The sequence below is a fragment of the Thrips palmi genome, unplaced genomic scaffold, assembly GCF_012932325.1.
Source record: "Thrips palmi isolate BJ-2018 unplaced genomic scaffold, TpBJ-2018v1 HiC_scaffold_8, whole genome shotgun sequence".
In the NCBI taxonomy this organism is placed as follows: domain Eukaryota; kingdom Metazoa; phylum Arthropoda; class Insecta; order Thysanoptera; family Thripidae; genus Thrips; species Thrips palmi.
The window spans coordinates 6,254,817-6,277,858 of record NW_023144635.1 but is presented as its reverse complement, the minus strand read 5'-3'; the positions used below and the strand labels follow the sequence as shown (position 1 = coordinate 6,277,858).

Genomic DNA, 23,042 nt, shown 5'->3' with positions numbered 1-23,042 from the left:
AGCCAGGGAGGGCCCCATCCTCGTCACCGCCACTGATTAACGTCCGTGCCTCAGTCCTGCGATACCCTCAATGCTTTCAGTACCTTAAGTACCCCCAAAACTCATTCGGAATAAGGAAGTGCAGTCGCACAGATAGATCCCATTCATCAGCGGCTCTTCGAAAGATGAATCTGTTGAGCCATCAAAGCCACTTTCAAGTTGGTTGGCGGAGAGCAGTCGCGCAGTGGCGCGCCCGTGTTGGCCAGGCAGGCGACGCGGTTTGAACTTCCCGCCCACGAGGCACGGCCGCCAGGAGCCCGCGGTGCAGTCTGCAGTGCCAGTAAACACACGGGTCTGGGTAGCCGTGAAAATTAAAAATGGCAGTCTTCACCGTATGACGTAAATATTGTCTAGCCAAGTATTTTGGTTGCTCAAGCAGGATCTGGCCCCTTCACCTTGTTGTCCGTGCCTCTTGATAGCACTTTTCTAGAAATAGTTTGAAATACGTGAACCAGTTAGTTCGTCATACGTGTGAAAGTTGTTAGGGAGGGTGTCGAATAAAGGGGGACAATCGTCAAAGAACTCTTCCAAATCCCTAAAATTTCGTTTCTATTGTGGTAATGGATTGGATTAGTGTGTTGACATTGTCATTTTCTTCCTATCTCAAGCGTCAAATTTAATGTAAGTAGGTGTCTTGCAACACTGTTTTTACTCGTTCAATAAGCTGACATGATAACGAATTCTCGCTGGGCGAAGTCGTCCTTCTGTACTTTTTCTGCTAGGTGACCATATTTGTTTCAATATTTTCGTATCCGTAACTTGGGACTTAGGTTAAACTTAACATGTCTATTTGCCTTGTTTAAATTATTCAGTAACAGCATGTGCCAGTTATTTTTTTGCCATGTCAGGACATAATATCTAACCTCTTAATGAACCACAGGAAAGTAGGTCCCTGTTATTATCTCCCAATAACTCTGGATATTTTGTCTCTAGCTTCAGTTACAGTGACCACTTAAATTTTGCTCATTACCAGAACTAATCATCAAATTGATTTTGTTTCTTTGCACTGTTTCTCATGTTTACTTGTCTGTTGACAATTTTCCAAACTAAGAGATACAAATGCGGTTTCTTTTATAAATTTTTTTTAAAATAATTTTTTGTAACATTCTATAATTTTGGTTTTTGTTTTCAGGACTGAAACATATACCTAGACACCTGCCACTGCCAACTAATTTTCGCAAAGAAATATGCAAGATTCCAAATTGTATGTGCAACCATCGTAACAAACATTCAATGTGTTTGTCACTCTGTCCAAAATGGCCAAATGGATCATGTTGTAACCAGGGTGTCAAAGGAGAAATGTTTTTGCTATACCCCTGCAAAATCCAAAATCTGTTTTCAAACCATCATCTATAGTCTGCAGGATTGATTTCTGATGTGGTCTCTCAATAGTTGACATTAAATATATTCCCTAGAAGGGATCTTGAGAGTAAGATTTCCTTAATATTTGCTAATGGTGCAGTCTAATTAAATTAGGCAGTGTTATTTATGTAAGATCAGGTCACCTTCCTCAAGTGAGGGCTTCCTGTTTCTTTTCCATTACTGTAAGCAATGAGTAACACGTCCAAGTGGATATGCGAGTATTGTACCTACGAAAATTGGCCATCTACCCTAAAATGCACTATGTGTCGTGGTGCAAAGCCACTTCTTGGAGAAGATATTTACCGTTTGCAAGATGAAGAGGACACTCTATCCAACAGTGGAAGCATAAGTTTAGCATCGGGACCACTCCGAGACTCAAGGTTTGTGTGGATCTTTGTCTAATATTTTTCATAACTTCCTTTGGGTTGTTACAAAATCACATAGTAGTCCAATTGAGTATAAAATCACTTTTATTTGATTTTTTTTTTTTTTCAGTTCTCACACTAATAATGGAAAATGGTCCTGTGATGCCTGCACATACTTAAACTGGGAAAGGGCAGGAAGGTGCATTCAGTGCTATGGTCCAAAACCCGCAAGGGCTGGCGCTCAGAATGATGCACCAGTCGCAGGCCGTGCAGAGTCACCTCCTCAAATAAAGGAACAATGTGAAGCTGCATCTGTCCGCATTTGTTCAAGCTCTCCACCACCAAGTGATAGAGATAGTAAGTTGTTTATGAAAAAATATAATTATTGATTTTTGTCATGTAGTAATGCTTGTTTCTCTAATTATGGTTGAATTATTTCTTTTAGTTTCTCTCCTGCAAGGATACAAGTGGCCGTGTTCTATTTGTACCTATGAGAATTGGCCTAAAGCTCAGCGATGTGTGATGTGTAATAATCCAGCACCAAACAATGCTTCAAACCCCTGTCGTTCTTCTCCTCGTCTATCTCCAAGAAACTCCCCAAGGGCATCACCCAGTGTCATTGATAATGGACGAAATTCCCCTCAAGATGATCTCACCAACGCTTTAAGAAGGTAATGGTGCTTCCTCAACTATTTATATAATTCAGTAAATGATAACTGTAGCTTCATTGTAGCTCCACTTGTCAACTTGATGGTTTTATTCTTTTTTAAAATGTTTTCAGTTTATCTGTGTCAAGAAGAGTTGAAGGAAGCAATGAAAGTGTTATTCAAGCTCAACTGAACAATTGTGAATATGAACGGCGACTTCGTCAGTTGAGACGTCAGGCCAGCTGGGGCTGGCTGGCTGCATGTATGGGTGTAGTTGATGGTGACCCAAGTCCAGTTGAAGCATACCTTACAGCTGGCGGTGATCCTGCTAGGCAGCTCACAGCTTCAGAAGTTGCTTTGCTGAATCGCCCCTCAGCTTTTGATGTAGGGTACACTCTTGTCCATCTTGCCATAAGGTAAGCTACTGCTTCATGAGTGCCTTTGTATTTAACCTAGACTTTTGGATTATTCTGTAATATAAATATCTTTTCGATTTTTTTTTAGATTCCATCGTGATGACTTGTTGGCTCAACTTTTATCCCAAATTGAGGGAGGAGGCTCAGGAATGAAACGTGTTCCATCTTACGTTGCTCCTGACCTAGCCGCTGATATTCGTAGGCATGTTGCTACTACTTTAAGGCAGAGGAAAGGAAGCTTCCCTTGCAATTATGTTACTGAAATAACTACATTTACCTTACCAGGTTTGTTATTAGATGAATGGCTTAAAACTAATTCAGATTAAATGCAAAGTCTCATCAACAAAATATGTTTTTTTTTTATGTATTTTAGACACAGATGAGTTACCCACTCCAGTACAGGATCAGCTCTTACAAGAATTGCTAGACAATGAAGCACAAGCTACCCTTGAAGCTGAACCTGGAGTCATCAACTGGAGCCTTGAGTTAACAGTCCATTTGGGCTCAAGGCTGTATGCCCTGTGGAATCGCTCTGCTGGAGACTGCCTTTTAGATTCACTGATGCAAGCTACATGGGGCGTTTTTGATAGAGACAATATTCTGCGAAGAGCACTTGCTGAAAGTTTACATCAGTGTGGCCATGTGTATGTCTCAGTCTTTTTAATATTGTACAGCTTTCTTTTTTGTTTTGGATTTAAATGTTGTATTTTCTGTTTTGCAGGTTCTATCCTCGTTGGAAAGAGTATGAAACTGGGCAGGCACGACTTCTTCACTTCAGCTTAGAGGAAGGGCAGTGGCAAGATGATTGGGCTAGTTTACTGTCATTAGCCTCACAGCCTGGTTCTTCCCTAGAACAGCTGCATATTTTCACCCTGGCACATATTTTGAGAAGGCCTATTATTGTTTATGGAGTCAAATATGTGAAGAGTTTCCGAGGAGAGGACATTGGTTATGCTAGATTTGAAGGTGATTAATTTTTGTGTTTCCTTTTTTTCTATTTATGCGGGGATCTTGCTGACAAATATTCTGTACTAATCATTTTTTTGTTTCCAGGGGTATATCTACCACTCTTATGGGAGCCAGGATTTTGCTCACGATCTCCAGTTGCTTTAGGTTACACGAGGGGGCACTTTTGTGCTTTGGTGTCAATGGAACCTGACACTGGCAGTGTTGGTCAAGCCATTGCCTCAGACTGTGGGGATATTAGCTTTCTTCCTTTAATGGACCGTGAAAGAAAAGTACTTCCTGTACACTTCCTCACTCAAAATGAGGTAAGTTAAAACATAGTATCCCACAACATATAACAGCTACAATTTTTCGCATTTTAATCAGTATGTAAATTATTTGTCAGATGGGCGATGAGGAAGCACTTCTGCGTCAATGGTTAGATGTGAGCTGTACAGAAAGTGGTCTCTTAGTGGCGCATCAAACACTTGGTAAACGTCCCATATTAGTTGGTCAAATGGTGGAAGAATGGCTAAATCACTACAGACGACTTGCGTAAGTTTTGAAATTTACTAAATGTTTATGCTTATGTATTGGCTTCATTTTTAAACTGAATACTGTTGTTCTCAACAGGCAAATGACTAGTGCACCTTTTGCACGACCTGTGCCAGTTCAAGACTATTCAAGTGAGGGAGACTCCGATGAAGAATAGAATATTCAGCATCACATTGTGATGTATCAGCAGCACATAACACCATCTGAATTCGAGCTTTTTTTAAAATATACATATATAAAGAGATAATGGTCAAAATAGCTTATAAGAGTTCATTTTTAATACTTCTATTTTATGCGTTTAAACCTAAACCAAAAATAAATTTTCAAATCGGAAGAGACATTTAAAGCAAAACTCAAGTCAAACTGAAGTGTTTTAATCTGGCATCCAGGACAACAAATTCAATTGGTACTTCAAATACATTATAAACCTTCAGTTTTGAAATATCCTCTTGTGCAACTCAAACTTGGTAGAGCATGTGGATCTTAGTTGAGAAATTTTGACCTTCTGTGGGTTATATCATATTCATGTTCCATACTTCATGGTTTAAGTACCTGTTTCTGAAACAGCCAAGCCAGAACACTGCCTTAAGGGTATGCATTACTGAAATGAGTTTTGTGAAACTCTAAATTTTAGTGTGATATTTATTGAGATATCTATTGGAATTTTGCCAATATTTTTTCTCTTCTTGAGCAATATCTATTCTGAAGTTATTCAAAAATTATTTGTCTCCATTTTGAATGTGAAACCATCAGAAAGTAAAATATGGCCTATGTATGTTGACAGTGCTACCTTTGGAAAACATTTTTCTTATATCACAGTATCTTATTGTGGTGCGAAATTTCGTGTGTACATTTAATGTGATTGTGTTGTTGCTGTGTTGTGATGTGTGTGTATATGTGATGGATTGTAAACTCCTCATGTGTTGAGTTTAGAAAATAAGCTTTGGTCGTTGTATGCTTTCTAAGGACATATTCATATTCTAGTTAATTCTTGTTAGAAAATGTACCTGGTTATTATTGTTACTGATTACTCGGTTCTTGTTTGAGTACTAATGCATATTATTTTAGGATGCTCAGAGAGTATTGAATGAGTAACTTTGTGATTGATCGAATCTACATGGGAATTTTTCTCCTCTGCCTTTTAAATCAAAGGTTGCTTTCCCATACAGTGTTTGTTTTTCGATTGCTTGTTTTGAAATTTGATTTTGTTGCTTGTTGCACTGTTTAATAAGGTATGTTCTTTTTTTGTCTAGTCAGAGGATTTTTTTTCTTTTCTTTTTTGCTATCCCTCCTAGTTCTTCCCTTGGTTTTCATCATTGTTACTGTAGCACTGAATTCCCAGTTGATCGGATTTGTATCCTACATCCTCTTAGTTTTCTCCTTTTTACGTTTGTTTTTCCCTCCTCTCACTTACTTCAGTTGCAAGTTCAGTTATTTATGATTCTATACATATTCTATATTTTCAGCCGTTAAACGTGCTGATGTATGGGCTGGAAACAATTGTTATTTTCTTTTGGGTTTTGGTGTTTTGCCTGAGGCTCGTATGTTCCCTAAACGGTAATATCACCTTTTCATCTTTGGTTTATATTTATATCTTATTTAATTGTATTGATTAAAATTTTCCTAACCCAGTTAATCATTTACCATTATTGTGTGTGCAGAGGTCTTTCTGCATAAGAAAATAAGATTTTCCTTTGCAATATCTGTGTTAGTTTTCAGTTTGTTCTGGTGCCTTGAAGAAGGTTACATAGTCAGACACCTAATTTTGGAAGTTTTCTTGAAAATAATCTAGTCTAATCCTTAAATCATATAATTTTTACCCTTCTAACAACTTGTATTTGTCACTGTGTGCACCCTGCCTTTCGATTTTGAACTGTAATGTACTATTAGTTCAGTAGGAAGTAACTCAATTTTGGTGAAGTTCCCATTAGGTTACTGCATTTTTCTTTTACCCTTGTGTTATTTCCTTCTTTTATTGTAGCAACTATGCTTAGTTTTGAAGGGGACTTAGCTAGTTTGGGTGAGTGGTGCTGTTACATTTCATGAAACTAGAATGCTGTTTGAGGTACAGTTTATTTTTTAATCACTTAATGTACTGACTTTGTAAGTGTTCTTAAAGGGACACTATAATAAATGAAAGATCAATTGTTCTTCTCAGGTGATTCATATACAGTATAAGTGAGAAGTAGCACAGATCTTAACATAATATCATTTTCCAACCTGAGTCTTGACAGTTTGATAATGAGAGATACGAACATTAACCAAATCTGATGAGTGCAGTCCTCAGTACACTCATTACATTTATTTTAAATTAAGATTAATCAGCAGGGCTGCCAATTATTTCCTAGATCTGCTGCTTGGGTAGGCTTTGGTACATGGTGCAATCAAATGATATTAGGGATGATCGTTTTTCCTGTTATAGTGTACTGCTGTTTATCATTATTGCTTCAGGTATATTTTCTTACCTGAAAATGTCAAGTTTATGAAAATCTGTAATGGTTTATTTCCACCAAAAATTTCAAAAAGAAATGGACTGATAATGTGTCCTTACAATTTATCTAATAAGGACAACTTAAAAAAGGCACATTTATTGTCTAGTTTTGTCTATTTGACCCAAAGTAAGCAGGGAGAAGTGGAGGGTCTCATAATTTTTTTAATTACATCTATCCCAAGGGTTGTTTTCTGTAGCAGCTGTATGCATGGCTTGGCTTTCTTTACTGGTGATATTGGTAGCACTTGACTTTCCAAAGCTGCTCAAATTTGTGGATGTCCAACTTACTTCAGACAAGTCTCCAGACTAGTAAGCACTAGTCTCATGCTCCAGGACCAAAGGAGAAGACTGCATGACATGACAAAGAGCAAATCAACTATATATCAAGACAATTTTCGTTTTTGTCCTGTTTCCCATTATGGTTTAGTCATGGCCGCACCGCTTCTCTGAGTACCGCTGTACCGTCTTATGAGATGTGTGTGAATTTTGAGGATTTTACGTAGCTTATTGAACTTCTAACATCTGTTTATACTACTTCATGTATATCAAGATGCTATAATTATAGGGTACTAGGATTTTATGCTAACACAGGCACTTGGAAACCAAACTGACTTACTGGAAGAAATTGCCTTGTGTTGCGCTGTGTGATAAAGTTTGCGTTGTTCTGGTTTTAAAAAAGGAGAATGACGCTCCATTTGTTGTGAAAATGTGTAAATATATTTAAGAAAAATTTATCATAAAGTCAATATCTTGCAATTGTTCCAGAAAATAAAATATTTATAGGAAAAGCAATGTTATGGCTAGGATATAGACTTGTTTTACTAAAGAAAGAATATATATTGACTTGTTCACACCTTCCAATTGTCTGTTGTTTTTCAGTCCTTTAGCATTATTGGTCCCTCCCCCTTTTCCCTCTGCACTCAACCAAGTTAACCAAGATCTTCTCCTGTCGCATGTGGTAGTTCTGGTGCAGTTTTCTTCAGGGCAGCTTGAATGGCTTCAACAAGGCCAGTAGGAGAAGGGTTTTCTGCAGTAGCAAACACGACCATTCCCCTATCTTTTAATGCTGCTTCAGTTGTTGGTCCTATGGCTACCACCTACCAGGGAAAAAAAGAAAGTCATAGCAAACATCTTCTAAAAAGAGTAGTAGAAAGCGAACAAATGCCTACCTTGCACTGTTGCAAATCTGACGGGTGAGAAAGAACAGCATTCACTCCAGATGGACTAAAAAACACCAGCACGTCAGGCCTTCCTTCATTACTGGAAAACTTTTCTTTCAAAATTGCTTCTAAATGAGGATGAGGAATAGTTTTGTATGATGTTACAACATCTACTGAAATTCCAGCTTCTGTTAACATTTCTTGCAAAGCATTTCGTTTAAGATCTGCACTGGGAAATAGGAGTGGTTTCCTGTTTCCATCCGTGTGTTCTGAAAATATCACAACGCTGTCATGACATGTACAACCAAACAGACATAAGGGTTTTAAGGACAGAGGAACACTGAAACATACGTCAAACCTTTTCTTATGAAGTGAGCCAGCTTTTGAGCACTTCCAGAATCTTGACCTACACTCGGAATTTCAAACTTTTCCCACAGTACTTTTCCTGTTCCCTCACCAACAACATAGGCAGGCACAGACGACCACTCATTCCTGCCGAGCTCAGTACCTTTAAGGCATTGTTCAACAGCAACTACACCTCGTGGACTCGTAAAAATAAAACCTATAAATATGAGACATCAATTAAAGAACTTTTTTTTTACACTAAAACAAATGACTAAATTGTTTAAAAAAAATTACCCCCATAGTTTTTTGGATCTAAAACTTTCTCCCTTAACAAATCTTGGTTTACATATTGAAAGGACAACACCTCAAGCCCGTCAGCATCCAATCCCACATTCCGTAATGCATTGACATAGGGGTCACCATCTTCAGCAGTTTCTTTTGGTGCCTTGAGCACCAATATTTTCATTTCATGGGGAATTCCTGACAACGCTTACTTGCAAAACGCAAAGCAAACCCTCAGACTGGCACTAGCAGACGCCACGACCAAAGGCACCCTAACCTATCCCAACAAAATAAACAACACAAACTCAATCGGAAACAAAAGAGAAGCGAGCGGTAGCACGTCACAATTTAAAGCGTCACGCTTGCCTTGCCGCGCGATACAAGTGGTAAGATATCGACCAATGACTGGAAAGAATGGCAGTAGTAATTTTATTCGGAGTCGGTTTCATTCATTTAATACACAAAATGCTGTCTCAACACATACACTATCGTCATATCCCTATTCTATTTATGGCAGTGGGAGGTAGTATGGCACATCACACCTGTACACTTTCATTACAGCAAGATTATTTAACGATACATACAGAATGTACCGCAGCACGCACAGAGCTCTAAGTTTAAAGAGCTTAACATTTATTTTCAATCAATCAAATCGGTGGCAGGCACTTGCGGGCCTTGGAATGCTTCTCTGAAATCTACCATGAAAAGGGGCACCCCTTTCCTCACAAACCCACAGTAACTTTCATGTTCATTCTTTCATTTTGAACCGCGGCATTTTGGCTCCACTTTGCACTATAACATCGAGAAAGCCACATCAAACCCCGTCTGGCATCCGGGGGTACCGAGCTGACGGGCTGGTTCCTGAAGGCTGATTCCCAACAGCACTTTCGTCGTTGTGTCTCTCGCGCTCATGAAGCATCCCGTTCAAGCGCGAGAGAGACAGAGCAATGAAGCACTGTTAGAAATGAGACTCCAGCCATTGACAGTCTATCACACGGTGCTCGCACTGCGACTCGCTGCACATCCTTCAGGTCCTTCAAGGACACTCGCGCACGTCCAGCTTCCGCAGCTGGTCCAGGTGGTACTGCGCGAGGCGGCGGCGGCGCTCCTCCCAGGCCGTGCCCATGCCGTGGTGGTGCCGCACGCGGTGTCCTGCAACAGGCGTCAACGGCGTCAGCGGCGTCAGCCCCCATCCGGATGGGCCAAGCTAGGCCAAGCTCGAACAGCCCTAGGGACTCACGTTCGAGGCGCCGCGTCGTGACGGCCTGCGCCCCCGCCACGCTCTCCTCGAACACGGAGTCGCGCGGCGTCGCGGTGGGCGGCGGCGAGGGTGGCGGCGAGGGTGGCGGCGAGGGCGTGCTGGGCGTCGCCCGCGGCAGGTCCCACGAGAAGGACGTCCTGGAAGACACGTGCCTGACGGCCGGCCCCCCGGCCCAGAGGCGACCCGGCGGCCACGCCTGCGCGGGGGACGCCGAAGAGGACGCGGCGACGCAGCGCACGGCCCCGGACTGCAACAGGGCGCCACAGTTCTGCAACAGTCCTTTGAGCGGCGTGAGACAGAGCCACGGCACGCTGCTCGGGGGCTTACCGGCTGCCGCCTGAGCGTCGTCCCTCTGGGACACGGCTCCCTGTCCGCCGGCCGCGCGTGGTAGGCGTGGTGCGCATGGTAGCTCTGGTAGTTGTGGTAGCCCACCCTCCGCTGGGCGCTCCTCGTGAAGGGGAACGTGGACTCTGCGGAAGGACACGGTGACGAGTGTTCTTGTGTTTACAAGCCCTTCGGCCTCACCAGGGCTTGAATGAGTCCAGTCTAAACCCAAACCTCACCTCTGACGCCGATGCTGAAGTGACAGCTGGCCCTGTTGCCCGCCGCGTCCCTCGCGAGGTAGGTGACGTAGTGCAGGCCCGGCGCCAAGAGAGTCCCGGGGTCCTGCGCACGGAGGGGCGAAAGAGCGTTTCGATTACTTGCGCGAACTGCAGTGCGGTGGCATGAGGTGGAGTGGGTAGGGTACCTTGGTCCGGAACACGGCCTCCACGCCGACGTTGTCGGTGAAGTGAGGCTCCACCCAGGACACGGCGCGTGACAGCTCGCCGGCGGACAGGTGCACCTCGAAGGACAGGGGGCAGCGCCACACGCGGGGCTTCTCCAAGTCTGTGGACAGCGCGGACAGCAAGGCCGTCAGGGTCAGGCAGCATGCGGGCAGGGCGACCACCCCGCCAGGCGCTTACCTCGGACAAGGATGGCCAGCGAGCAGGCCGCCGTGGCGTTGCTCACGGGGCTGGTGGCGATGAAGGACACCGTGTAGGAGCCCGGGCCCAGCTCGGCGGACAGGCGCTTGCCCCACACCGGCACGGTCTCGACGTGCCTGTAAAGGGAGGTCGTCAGTGTGCCGCCACTACATGCAGACCGTGGTACAGTTCAAGGAGGCAGGGTTACCTCCACCAGTCCACGTTGGAGGCCGGCCGGGGGATGTTGACGACGGCCCTCTCGCGCGACGCCGGCACCTCCACGTCGATGGCAGGCGGGCAGCGGATCCAGGGCGCCGGGGCGGCTGTGGACAACCGATTTGGACCTATAGTAGGTTTCGGTTGAGACAAGCTTTCTGTCGTGGACGTCGTTTACTCACCGACACACGCGGCTGACGGCGTGCTCCATTGGCCGCTGGGCAGGCAGACTCTGGTCAGAGGTCCGGACAAGTGGTAGCCTCTGGGGCAGCGCAAGGAGCACTGCGCCCCCAAGGGGTACACGGGCCCCGCACCCAGCCCGGGGCAGCGCACCTCTCCGCCGGGAGGAGCCGGCAGCGCGGGGCAGCCCTGCCGAACAGAAACCTTCGTCAAGATGCACCACACGAAGGGCCACAAACAAACTACCGCTCGGCCGAAAGCTCACCTTGTGGCCACGCGACTCGATCACCACCAGCTCGTCCTCGCTCGTGGCGGACTCCCTGTACGTCACGGTGCTGGACGACGTGGGCACTGCGAAGCGCGGCGTCTTCGGCGACGTCATATGGAACCCGGTGCTGTCTAGGGGCGCCTCCGTGGACGGGGATGGGGGCAGTGCGGGCGGAGGGAATGGGCTGGTGGGGGGCGCCATGGTAGCGACGGAGGTCGTCGACGGGGCCATCGTCGACATGGTGGTGGTGGGCACCATCTGGGTGGTGCTCTCCGAGCTGACTGGCGTCCCCGGAGTAGTTGTGGTGGTTGAGGTTGTCGTGGAGTGTGTGGTGGTGGTAGATGTAGTTGATGGCGCTGTGCGCTCAGTAGTGCCCGTCATGGTGCTGGTGGCGTGCTCCGCGGTCGTCCGCGGAGGGGGCGGTGGTGGCGAGGGGGGCATGGTCACGCCGAAGCCGACGCAGCGCTTGCCCATGGGGAGGTACCCGTCAAAGCACTCGCAACGGTACGACCCCCGCGTGTTGATGCAAATCTGCTGGCATCCGTGGTCGGCCGCGCACTCGTTGATGTCCTCACAGCCCGGTTCTCCCTTCGGGCCCTGGTCGTCCTGCTCGTCCTCGTCGAGGGGGCGCTCCGCGGTGACGGGCCGCCACCCCCGCGGGCAGGGCTGGGGCCGCTCGCAGTCCCTGCCGGAGGGCGCGAGGCGCAGGCCGACGGGGCAGCTGCAGCGGTAGCTGCCGTGCATGTTGATGCACAGGTGGGAGCAGTTGCCGTTGGCGCGGCTGCACTCGTCCACGTCGCCGCAGGACCGCCGCTGCGCGTCCAGCGCCAGGCCGGCGGGGCAGCCGCACGAGAAGCTGCCCGGCGTGTTGGTGCACGAGTGCGAGCAGCCGCCGTTGCCCACCGAGCACTCGTCCCTGGAGAACAACACCGTCAGCGAGGCCGTCGGCATCCGAATAACCGCCACTTCGGCCGCCAACCTACCTGTCCCTGCACGTCACGTCGTCGTCCTGGAGACGGAAGCCGGCCGGGCACGAGCAGCGGTAGCTGCCGGGGGTGTTCTCGCAGATGTGCGAGCAGTCCGCCTCCTCGGCGGCGCACTCGTCCACGTCCTTGCAGGTGGCGGCGTCCTCCCGGTCCAGCGCGTAGCCTGGGGGGCACGAGCACACGGGCTCGCCCGCCGAGGAGATGGAGCAGTTGTGCGAGCAGCCGCCGTTGTCCTCGCCACACTGGCCGACGCCCTCCAAGCGGTGGCAGCCCAGCTCGTCTTCGTCCAAGTCCCAGCCCTCCGGGCAGGCGCACTCCACGTCGCCGTCCTCCCTGTCGGCGCAGTCGTGCGAGCAGCCGCCGTTGTCCATCTAAGGGACGCACAAGGTGACAAGGTCAGCCCCAGTGCCTGCACTGTGGAACCGTCCCGAGAAACATTCACCCCGAGCTACTCACCAGACAGCTGCGCTGAGACACGCAGGTGGCGGCGTCGTCGCCGAGGTGCTTCCCCGGCGGACACGCGCACGTCACGTTGCCGTCGGCGCTGGAGGGCGTGCGGCAGATGTGCGAGCAGCCGCCGTTGTCCACGTCGCAGCGCCGCAGCTCGACACAAGTCCTGGCGTCCGCCGCCAGCCGCAGGCCGGGAGGACACCGACACTGCGCCGCCGCCAGGACCACCACGCAGCTGTGCGAGCAGCGGGCCTTGCCGTCGGCGCAGGGGTCGTCCGGGGACGACTCCACCTCACAGAGCAGGCCGTCGTCGGCCAGGACCAGGCCCTCGGGGCAGCTGCACGCCACCTCGTCCTTGGTTTCGACGCACGTGTGCGAGCAGCCGCCATTGTCCAGGCCGCAGCCCTTGCTGGCGACGCACGTCTTGTTGTCGCCGGTCATCTCCCAGCCGCGCGGACACGAGCACGACACGACGCCCTCCGCGTGCGCGCACTTGTGCGAGCAGCCGCCGTTGTCCGCGGCGCAGGGGTCGCGCACACGGCAAGTCTTGCCGCCGTCGTCGAGCAGCCAGCCCTCCGGACAGCGGCACTGCGCGTCCCGCGAGCCCGCCCTGAGCACGCAGGCGTGGGAGCAGCCGCCGTTCGCGATGTCGCACGGGTCCTTGGGGCGGCACGTCCTGGCGTCGTCGTCCAGCAGCCAGCCCTCCGGGCAGCGGCACTGCGCCGCGCCCGCCACGAGCACGCACGCGTGCGAGCAGCCGCCGTTGTGCGCGGTGCAGCCGTCCGTCGCCAGGCAGGTCTTGCGGTCGTCTTGCAGCGCAAGGCCTTCCGGACACGAGCACGTCGCGGCCCCCGCCGAGCTGGCGCAGTGATGGGAGCAGCCGCCATTGTCGGTGAAGCAGCGATCCTCCTCGCAGACCAGCTTGTCCGGCAGCAGGCGGTACCCCGGCGGGCACGAGCAGCGCGCCAAGCTGCGGGGACAAAGTATAAAAGTATAAACTCTGTGGGACGTTAAAAAAATTCTCGGCCCGACATCATTTGCACCATATGCGGAATAAATTGAAGAAAATGATTGCGTTGACATTACCTCTTGTTCTCGTCGTCGGTAACGCACTTGTGGGAGCATCCACCGTTGTTCTGGCGACAGGGATCCACCTCCTCGCAGGTCTTGTTGTCGTCGGCGAGGTGCAGGCCACGCGGGCAGAGGCAGTACGCGCTGCCCTGCGTGTTGACGCACTCGTCCGAGCAGGCGAAGTTGTCCAGTGCGCACTCGTCCACGTCCAGGCACGTGCTGTTGTTGGCCGGGTCCAGGTGGAAGCCGTCTGGACACTCGCAGGCCGCGCCGTGCGGGGTGCTGCGGCAGCGGTGCGAGCATCCGCCGTTGTTGTCCAGGCAGTGGTCCAGCAGCAGCGGCACGCAGGTCCGGCCATCGGCCAGCAGGCGGTGGTCCGACGGGCAGGTGCAGCGGTAGCTGCCAACCGTGTTGGCACACTCGTAGGAGCAGCCACCGCGCTCCGGCGTGGCGCACTCGTCCACGTCCTCGCAGGCGTGCGGGTCGTCCTGTGGCGCGGCGTGGCCCGGCGAGCACGTGCAGTGGTAGCTGCCAGGGGTGTTGACGCAAGCGTGCGCGCACAGCCGGCCGCTGCCCGCGTCGCCGTCGTCCTCGTCGTCGCTCTGCAAGCACTCGTCCACGTCCTCGCAGGTGCGGCCGTCCTCCTCGCTGAGGCGAAAGCCGGGCCGACAGCCGCAGCGCGCGCCGCCCGACACCACCGTGCAGCTGTGGGCACAGCCGCCGCGGTCCGCGCAGGGGTCACCAGGGGCCGCGGTCGTCGTCAGGGGCGTGCAGTCGTGGGGCCGGCCCGGCGGCGAGGCGAAGCCGTGGCGACACTCGCAGCGGAAGGACCCCTGCGTGTTGATGCAGTGGTGGGCGCAGCCGTGGTCCTCCGCGGCGCACTCATCGACGTCCTCGCAGAGCCGGCCCGAAGCCGCGTCCAGCGCGAAGCCCTCGCGGCACAGGCAGTACAGCGTGCCGTTGAAGTGGCACTCGTGCGCGCAGCCCCCGTTGTCCACGAGGCAGCCGTTGTGGGGCAGGCAGGTGCGGTCGTCGGGCTGCATGGCGAAGGCGGTCGGACACACACACTCCACTCCGCCCGGCAGGTTGCGGCACTCGTGGGAGCAGCCTCCGTTGCCGACGGCACACTCGTCCACGTCCAGGCACTTGGTGGCGTCTTCCGGGTCCGCGCGGTAGCCGTCCTCGCACTCGCAGCGGTAGGAGCCCGGCAGGTTGAAGCAGCGGTGCTGGCAGGGCGCGTCGACGGGGTCCTCGCGCACGGCGTTGGCCTGTGCGCACTCGTCCACGTCCTCGCAGGTGCGGTTGTCCGCGCCGAGGGCCAAGCCCTTCGGGCACGCGCACCGATACCCGCCATGCTGGTTGACGCACTCGTGGGAGCAGCGGTGCTCCACGCCCAGGCACTCGTCCACGTCCTCGCAGGTGCGCTCGTCCGCCGCTAGTTGAAGACCCTCCGGACAAGTGCACCGGTAGCTGCCCACCCAGTTGTCGCAGGCATGCGAGCAGCCGTGGTTGGGCTCGAGGCACTCGTCCACGTCCGCGCACGAGCGGCCGTCCCCCTGCAGCCGCAGCCCGGCGGGGCACTTGCAGCGGAACGAGCCGGGCTCGTTGACGCACTCGTGGCTGCACGTCGGATCCCCCTCGGCCGTCACCGACGTGCACTCGTCCACGTCCTCGCACGTGCGGCCGTCCTGGCCGAGGCGATGGCCAGCGGGGCACTCGCAGTGGTACGCTCCCGGCGTGTTGACGCACTCGTGCGAGCACCGGGACTCCTCCGTCTCGGCCTCGATGCACTCGTCCACGTCGCGGCAGCGCCGGCCGTCCGCCTCGAGCGCGAAGCCCGGGGAACAGGAGCACCTGCAAGCCAGCAGCAGCAACACGAGATGAGCATCACACAGGACCTTGCTGAAGACCGCTCGAGCCGCACCCACCTGAAGCTACCCAGCTCGTTGACGCAGTGCTGCTCACACGGCCGCAGCTCCTCGCACTCGTTCACGTCCTGGCAGGTCTTGAGGTCCGCCGCGAGCGACAGTCCAGCCGGACACTCGCACACGGCGGCCCCGCTGTCCGCGGCCTTGACGCACGCGTGAGAGCAGCCGTGGTCTTGTGGGCAGCGGTCGGCGCCGTGCGCCACCTCGCACGTCTTCTTGTCGGCGGCCAGCACAGAGCCCTCGGGGCAGCCGCAGAAGAAGCTACCCTCCGTGTTGACGCAGTGGTCGCTGCACGCAGCCGCGCCGCCGCCATCCACGTCGTTGTCCTCCTCGCACTCGTTGACGTCCACGCACGTGCGCTCGTCGTCGTCCAGCCAGTAGCCGTCGGGGCACTGGCAGCGGAAGCTGCCCTGCTCGTTGACGCACTGGTGGGAGCAGCCGCCGTTGCCGGCCGCGCACTCGTCGAGGTCCACGCAGCGCCGGGGGTCCTCGTCGGACAGGTGCAGCCCCCCGGGGCACTGGCACGCTGGTCGGCCCTCCACCACGAGGCACGAGTGGGAGCAGCTGAACCAACAACAGGGACGTCAAGTTTCGTGGAGGCCGCGGGACAGGAAGATGACGACAAAGTTCCCGCAGGACTCCACTCACCCCGCGTCCTGGCACCCCTCCTCCTTGCTGCAGGTTCGCTGGTCCCCGGACAAGGCCCACGACGGCGGGCACTCGCAGCGGTAGCTGCCCACCTGGTTGACACACGAGTGCGAGCAGCCGTGGTCCGGCTCGGCGCACTCGTCCACGTCCTCGCACGTGGCCTCGTCCTCGGCCAGGTCGTAGCCGTTGGGGCACGAGCAGGAGAAGGAGCCCGGCTCGTTGAGGCACTCGTGCGAGCACTGCGTGTCCTGCTCCGAGCACTCGTCCACGTCTGCGCAGAGTCACCGTGTGAGGGGTCGCCTCCGCCGCGATCCACCGTGAGGCAAGACGTTGAGGCTCACCTTTGCAGACGCCCGCGTCGTCGCGGCGGTATCCGGGCTCACACTGCCGCGCATCCTTGTCCTTGGGCGAGTGCTCGTCCTCGCGGTCCTCGTCGTCGTCCTCGTCGCGGGGCGCGCCGTCCGCGGGCTCCTTGGCGGCAGGCGCTTCGCCCTCGTTGCACACGAACGAGCCCGGCGTGTTGGTGCAGCCGTTGGGGCAGCGTGCCGCTATCGCCGCGTCCTGGCATTCGTCCACGTCTGCATAACCGCCACAAAAAAAAAGAAGAAATTAGCAGCCCGAACTGGTAGTTGAACCCGTGCCCAGGTTTCTTACGCACCGACGCACGTCTTCCAGTCCGAGTGCAGCACCATGCCCTCGGGGCAGAGGCAGAAGGCCGAGCCGATGGTGTTGAGGCAGGTGTGCGAGCAGCCGTTGTTGTCCGCGGCGCACTCGTCCACGTCCTCGCAGGTGTGGTTGTCGGCGGCCAGCCGTGTGCCCGGCAGCCCCGCGCACGAGCACTGGTAGCCGCCGTCCGTGTTGCTGCAGGTGTCCTGGCAGGGGCCGTGGCCGTTGCGCAGCAGGCACTCGTCCACGTCTGCAAGCAAGCGGCCGCCTCACCGTCACAGGGGGAAGGCACCGGAAAGCCAACAGTGGAAAGGGCCGAGCGTCCCGCAGCCGTGCGAGCGTTAGCCCTCGACCTCCACCGCGAGAGCTGTACGCCATGCAGTCAGCGTCGTGGAGGAAGCGGGTGCAGCCAGGGTGCGTGCGTGCGGCGGCGCGTGCGGCGCAGCGGACTGCAAGCGAGTCCCAGGCCCCAGCTCTCCTGAAAGGCGGTTAAGTCATGAAGCTGCCGAAAAGCCGCCCTGCGACCCTGGTAGAAAGAGAGAAGGGGTCCTCTCCTCTCCCACGCCGTGCCAAGGCTGTGATGCTGTGATGCGAGCGGCGAGTCTGCACTGACCCCGACAGTGGACGCCGTCGGCCTCCAGGCGGCGACCCTCCTCGCAGGCGCAGCGGAACGAGCCGGGGGTGTTGTGGCAGAGCGCCGCGCAGCCGCCGTTGTCCACGGAGCACTCGTCGACGTCTGCCGCACAACGGGGAGCTCAGAAACACATCCAGCCGGGCACAAAATAGCTTCACTGACTCGCGAAACGGCCTCACTGACTCGCGAAATGGTATCATCACTACAGAAATGGCCTTGGTCGTGCCGCGGCACACGGCTGTGTTACGGGACTGCCTACCCAGACGGGCGCCCCGGAGGGCCTTTCGGTCCGCACCTCGGCCTCGGCCGGCACCTCCAACCTGGGCCGCCGCGCAGTGAATCATTGTCGCGTCGTGTAAATTTAATTAATGAAAGCCGGAGCGCCCCGCTACGCCAACTGCCATAAACGCGGTGCGGTCGGCTGAGGCTGGGGCGGCTGGCCGGCAGGCCGGCAGACCGCGCGTGCGAACAGTGTCAGAATTTATGGCAATCGTTTTGCCACATGCTGCGGTGCGTGCCACGCCGCGCCACGACGTGCCAGCTGAGTCGGCTGGGCCGGGGCAGGCTGGGACTCCCCTCATCTCCCTCGAGGATCAGGCGGAAAGGAATGGGGGAAGGGGAGGCCGCGGATGTGGACTTCAAATATCGGACGTTTCCCTCGGCGATCCTGCGCTGCCTCCACTTCGGCGCTGTCGGCCGCGGCACTGCCGAGGCCTCGCCCCTTCCTGCGACTGGCAACACCCGTTTGGTACTTGATCAGAACGTAGACGGATGGCTAAAAATTGTGTTTTGGTTCATGTGAGACGGCCGCTGCGCCCGTGCGAGAAAAACCGGCGCGGTCTCGCTGCGCGACAGTCGCCATGAAGATAGGCCCCTGCAAGGCGTCAAGCGCAGTCGAGCGCCTCGCGAGCGACACTTTGCGCGCAGATAGCATCTCAACGCGCCGGCCTACAGGTGGGCCTACAGGTGGGCCTACAGGTGGGCCCCGGAGATTGCCATCTCGCGGGAAGGGCAGGGCGGGGGACGAACGGGACGCTCCGCGCGGGGTAATGCTCTCCGGGGCGTTCGAGGACGCGAGAAGAGTGCTCCCCAAACAGTATACAGACCAGTGCAGCGGTTGGAGGCGCCGAGGAGGTAGCCAGGGTAGCAGCGGCACACTGCCCGGCCCCGGACCACTCGGCAGTCGTGCTCGCAGCCCAGCGTCGCGTCCTCGCCGTCCTCGCAGGGCTCGCCGTCCTCGGCGCCGGCCTCGGCCTCGGCGTCATCCCCGGGCCTGGGCGTCGGCGCGCCTGCAAGGTGTGCGGCTTGAAAGACGACCTTCCAGGAGGCGCCTGGGAACAAGGTGCAATGCAGCAGGCACGGTGCGACTCACCCCCCGCGGAGATGCAGACGGGCTGCGGGCCGACCCAGCGGCCGCGGCTGCAGTACAGCCGGTCCACGGCGGGGTCCTTGAGCGTGAAGCCGGCGATGCAGGAGTACAGCACCACCAGGTAGCGGTTCTTGGGCGGCTCCGGGTTGCGCTTCCTGCGCATAACCAAAACCGTGCTGCAGGCCGTGGCCCTGGTGGAGGCCCTGGTGGCCGCCACCGCGATGCGGTGCATGCCGATGTGGCGATAGCCCCGCCAGCCGGCCTGGGCATTCCTGCAGCCCGATCAGCTCCACGCGGCTGCAGGCTGCAGGCCCACTAGTGCAGGCGCAGCCAAGGGCGCAGCGCTCATTTTTGGCCGTGCAATCTTGAGCCTTGCCGCCCTGCCCCTCCCCCGGCCGCCGCAATGCGCTCTCGGTCCAGGGAGCACAGGTGATGGACGCCGGACCGACGCCACGACGGCCACGACCGCAGCGGCGCGGCGCATCGGCAAGGCATCGGCCAGCGACCCGCCGGGTCCTTGCCTAGCCCCGCCTCGCTCCCACCATCTCCCACACCGCACTCCGGACAGTGTCTTCGTCGCTCTGTCTCTCGCACTGATGAGGCGCCCTATGGGAGCGAGAGAGACAGCGACCGGGGCACTGTTCGGAATCAAGCTGCAGAGCCCTATCTCGATGAGGTCCTGGGTCGCCTAGGACTAGCCTAGCCTATCTGCATGATCGCAGGGATCGCGCCCCGCCGGCCGCGCCACGCCGTGCGCTGTACAGTGTACACGCACTGCTGAGTCAAGGCGTGGCGCCGCTCGCTGCTTTGGCTATCGCGTTCTGCGTTCACATCGTATTATGATACCGCTAACGACGACGACGGGCCGTCGGCCGGCCGGCACGCCGAGGCCTTCGCGGAAGGGCCGCGGGTCCGGGAAGCGGCGCGGCAGTGAGGCGCAGCACGCGGTACGTGTACTCACTTCGTGTACTTGAGGACGTTGGCGCGGGGCAGGTCCGGCGCGCGCAGGAAGCCGCCGGTGGAGGCGGCGTGGCCGCCGAGGCCCACCAGGCAGCTGAGGTCGGCGTCCTGCTCCCGCACCGCGGCCCTTGGCACCAGCGAGGACTGCTCGGCCGCGTGGTCGGCCGCGTCCTCCGCGAAGACGCCGCCGCCGATGGTGGCGGAGGAAGACGAGTCCAGGTGCGCGGCGCGCTGGCGGCCTGCACACCAAGGGCATGATTGACGTGGCGATGCCGCACCGCGATACGCTGGCTACCGGGCAGCACTCGCGGTGCAGGCCCGACCACCGGACAGCTCACCGTGCTTCTGCTTGCCCTTCTTCTTGTTGGCGCCGCCCTTGCCGCCACCCTTGCCCCCTCCCCCCTTCCGGCGCGGCGGGGCGCGGGGCGGCCGGGCGTCCTCTTCCTGCTGCTTCTTCTTCTTCTTGCCGCCCTTCCTCTTCTTGGGGCGCGGGGACGTCGGCGCCGAGTCATCGGCCGGCGAGTCCAGCTGTTCGCGGAGACTGCAAAAGAACGTCGAGTGCGTCAAGTGCGGCCCCCTCTGCGCGGTGTTTGCAGTGGGGCCGCCCCGCCGCCCCACTCGGGCCGCGCTGCAGCCGGGTCAGTGACAACAGCGCGGCGTGTCGTGTCGGCCAATTGCCGCCCGCGGGTGGCTGGGCCTTTGAAGATTGAATGCATGCTGCGCATGCTGTGCATGCTGCGTCGACGGCGTCGTTGCCCCGCGAACCCGCAACCCGCCAACCCAACGCGCCGCCACGGACCGCGACGCGCCGCCAGAGTGCCAATAATGAGATTATGATTGCTCGTAAACGCGATGCCAGACGTCGTCGCCAGCCAATTCGTCCACGCCCCGCCGCCTTGCCGCCTTGCCATACGCCGCGCGGCCGAATGCGCTGCACGGAGTGGCCGGGGCAGCCCCCCCCCTTTCCCCTTTCTGCACTTCCTCCGAGAGAAAAAGAGAGGGTCACTGTTATGGCGGGCCCAATAAAAATAACATAATTAGAGCAAGGCGTGGGCCTTATGGCGGGCGGCGTGGTCGGCGTGGTCGGCGCAGTGCTTGATGTCCCTCACCTGTTGGGCTCGTCATTGCGGGCCGCGTCCTGCAGCGCCGCGTCCGCCGCGTCCGTCCCTGCAACAAGCACGGTGCATTCAGAGTAAATATAGAGCGGCCTCAGGGGCCAGGCCGAGAACGAGGCGAAGACACTTCATGGAAACGTCGATCGGGCACGCCCCGCCCCGCCCCGCCCCCGCCCCTTTCCCAATTCGCCCTTCCTTCTCGAGAGGCGCCACCCGAAATAGAGGAACAAAACTGTCAGCGCCGCCGGGATTCGAACCCGTGGCCCGCGCGCGGCGGCATCTCCCCCACGCGCGCACTCCGCCGCGCGCCGCAAACGGCACGACTCCTCTTTGCTTTATGGCTGTTCCGTCAACCTATTAAAAGCACAGGGGGAAAAGGGGGGGGGGGCTCCACGCGGGGCAGGCGGTGTGCCCATGCGAGACGCAGGAAAGCGTGTTACCGTTTTCAGGACAACAATAACACACCCGGGACACACGACTTTCCGGCGCGCTGCCCCGCCCCGCGTCGCGCTGCCCGCTGCCTCGGGCCCAGAGGCCCGGCCCGGCCCGGCCCGCCGAAGGGGACGAGCAATGCAGACCACGATCCGGGATCCAGGATCGGCCGGCCATGTAAGGCGCGCGGGGACCAACCGGTCACATCGGAGCGGCCCCATCGGCCGCGGTGCGGCGGTGTGGCGGCCAGGGTTAGGGCAGGGGCAGGGTTAGGGCAGGGCGCTGCGCGCGCTGCGCAACCGCCGGGCCGGCCAGGACTGCCGGGGCCCTGCCCTAACACGTGTCCGAGCTAGGCGGCCTGTCCGACACAGCCATGACACAGCCCGGCCCTCGGCCCGGTCGAGTTGGAGCTAGCCATGAATTGGACACTACGCGCGCACGCACAGTGTGTCTCGCCCTCGCCCCGCGCGCCAGCGGAGCCAGCAGGCCATCGCGATGCAGATGAGGCGATGATTCGATTAATATCGAAGGCTGCGGCCGGCCTGCTCCCGGCCCGATCGGACACGATCCGGCGGGGGAAGGGGGAAGGGGGAGCATTAGGTGCCCGCCGTGGCTGAGCCATCCATCAAGCACGCAGACGCTGACCCGCTGACCTGACCTGGACGCGCACAGCTCGGCCCGGCCAGACCTGCCAGGTGACAGACGGCGCGGCGCGGATGGATTTGGGCGCGGAACGAATAAGGCTCTCGATCGACGTCAACACATCGGCGTCGCACTGCGTCGCACGCACGTTTGTTTTTGTGCCTCGGTCGCCGCGGTGCTGCGTGGACGACAACAACGCCAAGACCGCCGTGGTCCCCGCGGTGGTCCCTTCATTATCACTCGCGGTTTGGGTGGGCTGGCTCCGCGGGCCGCCACGCCGCGCCGCGCGCTCCCAGCTCGAAACGCTCGGAACGCGCGCGCCGAAGTCGTTCCACAGTCGTTCCGCAGTCGTTCGGCCGCGGAACGAAACGGATCGAATCGAGCAGCGGACAGCGAGGGGTGGGGCAGAGAGGCGTAAGTTATATTCACACACTCGTCGTGGTCATTTTGCAGAGGCGTGCAAACACGTGCAACCTGGCGGGCCTGCCTGCCGGGCTGGCCTGCACACGGCACTCCCCAGGGGGCGGGGCGGGGCGGGGCGGGGCGGGGCGGGGCGGGGCGGGGCGGGTCCGCGGCGTGGCGGCGCAGCTTCCGGAGAACATGCAAAAGTCCGTCTGGGTGCCGGCCTGCTGGCCTGTCGGTCT

General features: G+C 56.2%; 3 protein-coding genes across 4 annotated transcripts; 1 reads left to right on the top strand and 2 right to left on the bottom strand.

The window, feature by feature from the left end:
• Positions 1-324: 324 nt before the first annotated feature.
• On the top strand, positions 325-7,681 carry LOC117653016 (ubiquitin thioesterase trabid). Of its 2 annotated transcripts, none has more exons than XM_034398353.1 (11): positions 325-660; positions 1,172-1,781; positions 1,897-2,123; positions 2,212-2,437; positions 2,548-2,829; positions 2,918-3,114; positions 3,203-3,473; positions 3,551-3,795; positions 3,883-4,100; positions 4,181-4,329; positions 4,408-7,681. In XM_034398353.1, exons 2-11 carry the CDS (start codon positions 1,591-1,593, stop codon positions 4,484-4,486), a joined length of 2,085 nt encoding a protein of 694 aa, XP_034254244.1. In that variant the 5' UTR covers positions 325-660; positions 1,172-1,590; the 3' UTR covers positions 4,487-7,681. The 2 variants fall into 2 exon arrangements, with proteins under 2 accessions (XP_034254244.1, XP_034254245.1); XM_034398354.1 differs by having other exon boundaries at positions 356-378.
• LOC117653019 (uroporphyrinogen-III synthase) lies at positions 7,489-8,920 on the bottom strand. The gene is made up of 4 exons (XM_034398356.1): positions 8,620-8,920; positions 8,339-8,542; positions 7,990-8,249; positions 7,489-7,917 (listed from the first exon to the last, which is right to left on the bottom strand). The coding sequence occupies exons 1-4, from the start codon at positions 8,789-8,791 to the stop codon at positions 7,750-7,752; spliced, it is 804 nt and encodes a 267-aa protein (XP_034254247.1). The 5' UTR covers positions 8,792-8,920; the 3' UTR covers positions 7,489-7,749.
• Positions 8,921-9,643: 723 nt separating this feature from the next.
• On the bottom strand, positions 9,644-19,074 carry LOC117653131 (fibrillin-1). Its single transcript, XM_034398538.1, has 17 exons — positions 18,987-19,074; positions 17,239-17,496; positions 16,922-17,158; positions 16,581-16,851; positions 15,933-16,496; positions 14,020-15,858; positions 13,679-13,903; positions 12,940-13,543; positions 12,481-12,854; positions 11,495-12,413; positions 11,232-11,418; positions 11,042-11,156; positions 10,834-10,970; positions 10,617-10,756; positions 10,432-10,534; positions 10,196-10,338; positions 9,644-9,814 (listed from the first exon to the last, which is right to left on the bottom strand). The coding sequence occupies exons 2-17, from the start codon at positions 17,270-17,272 to the stop codon at positions 9,644-9,646; spliced, it is 6,063 nt and encodes a 2,020-aa protein (XP_034254429.1). The 5' UTR covers positions 17,273-17,496; positions 18,987-19,074.
• Between the last annotated feature and the right edge of the window lie 3,968 nt (positions 19,075-23,042).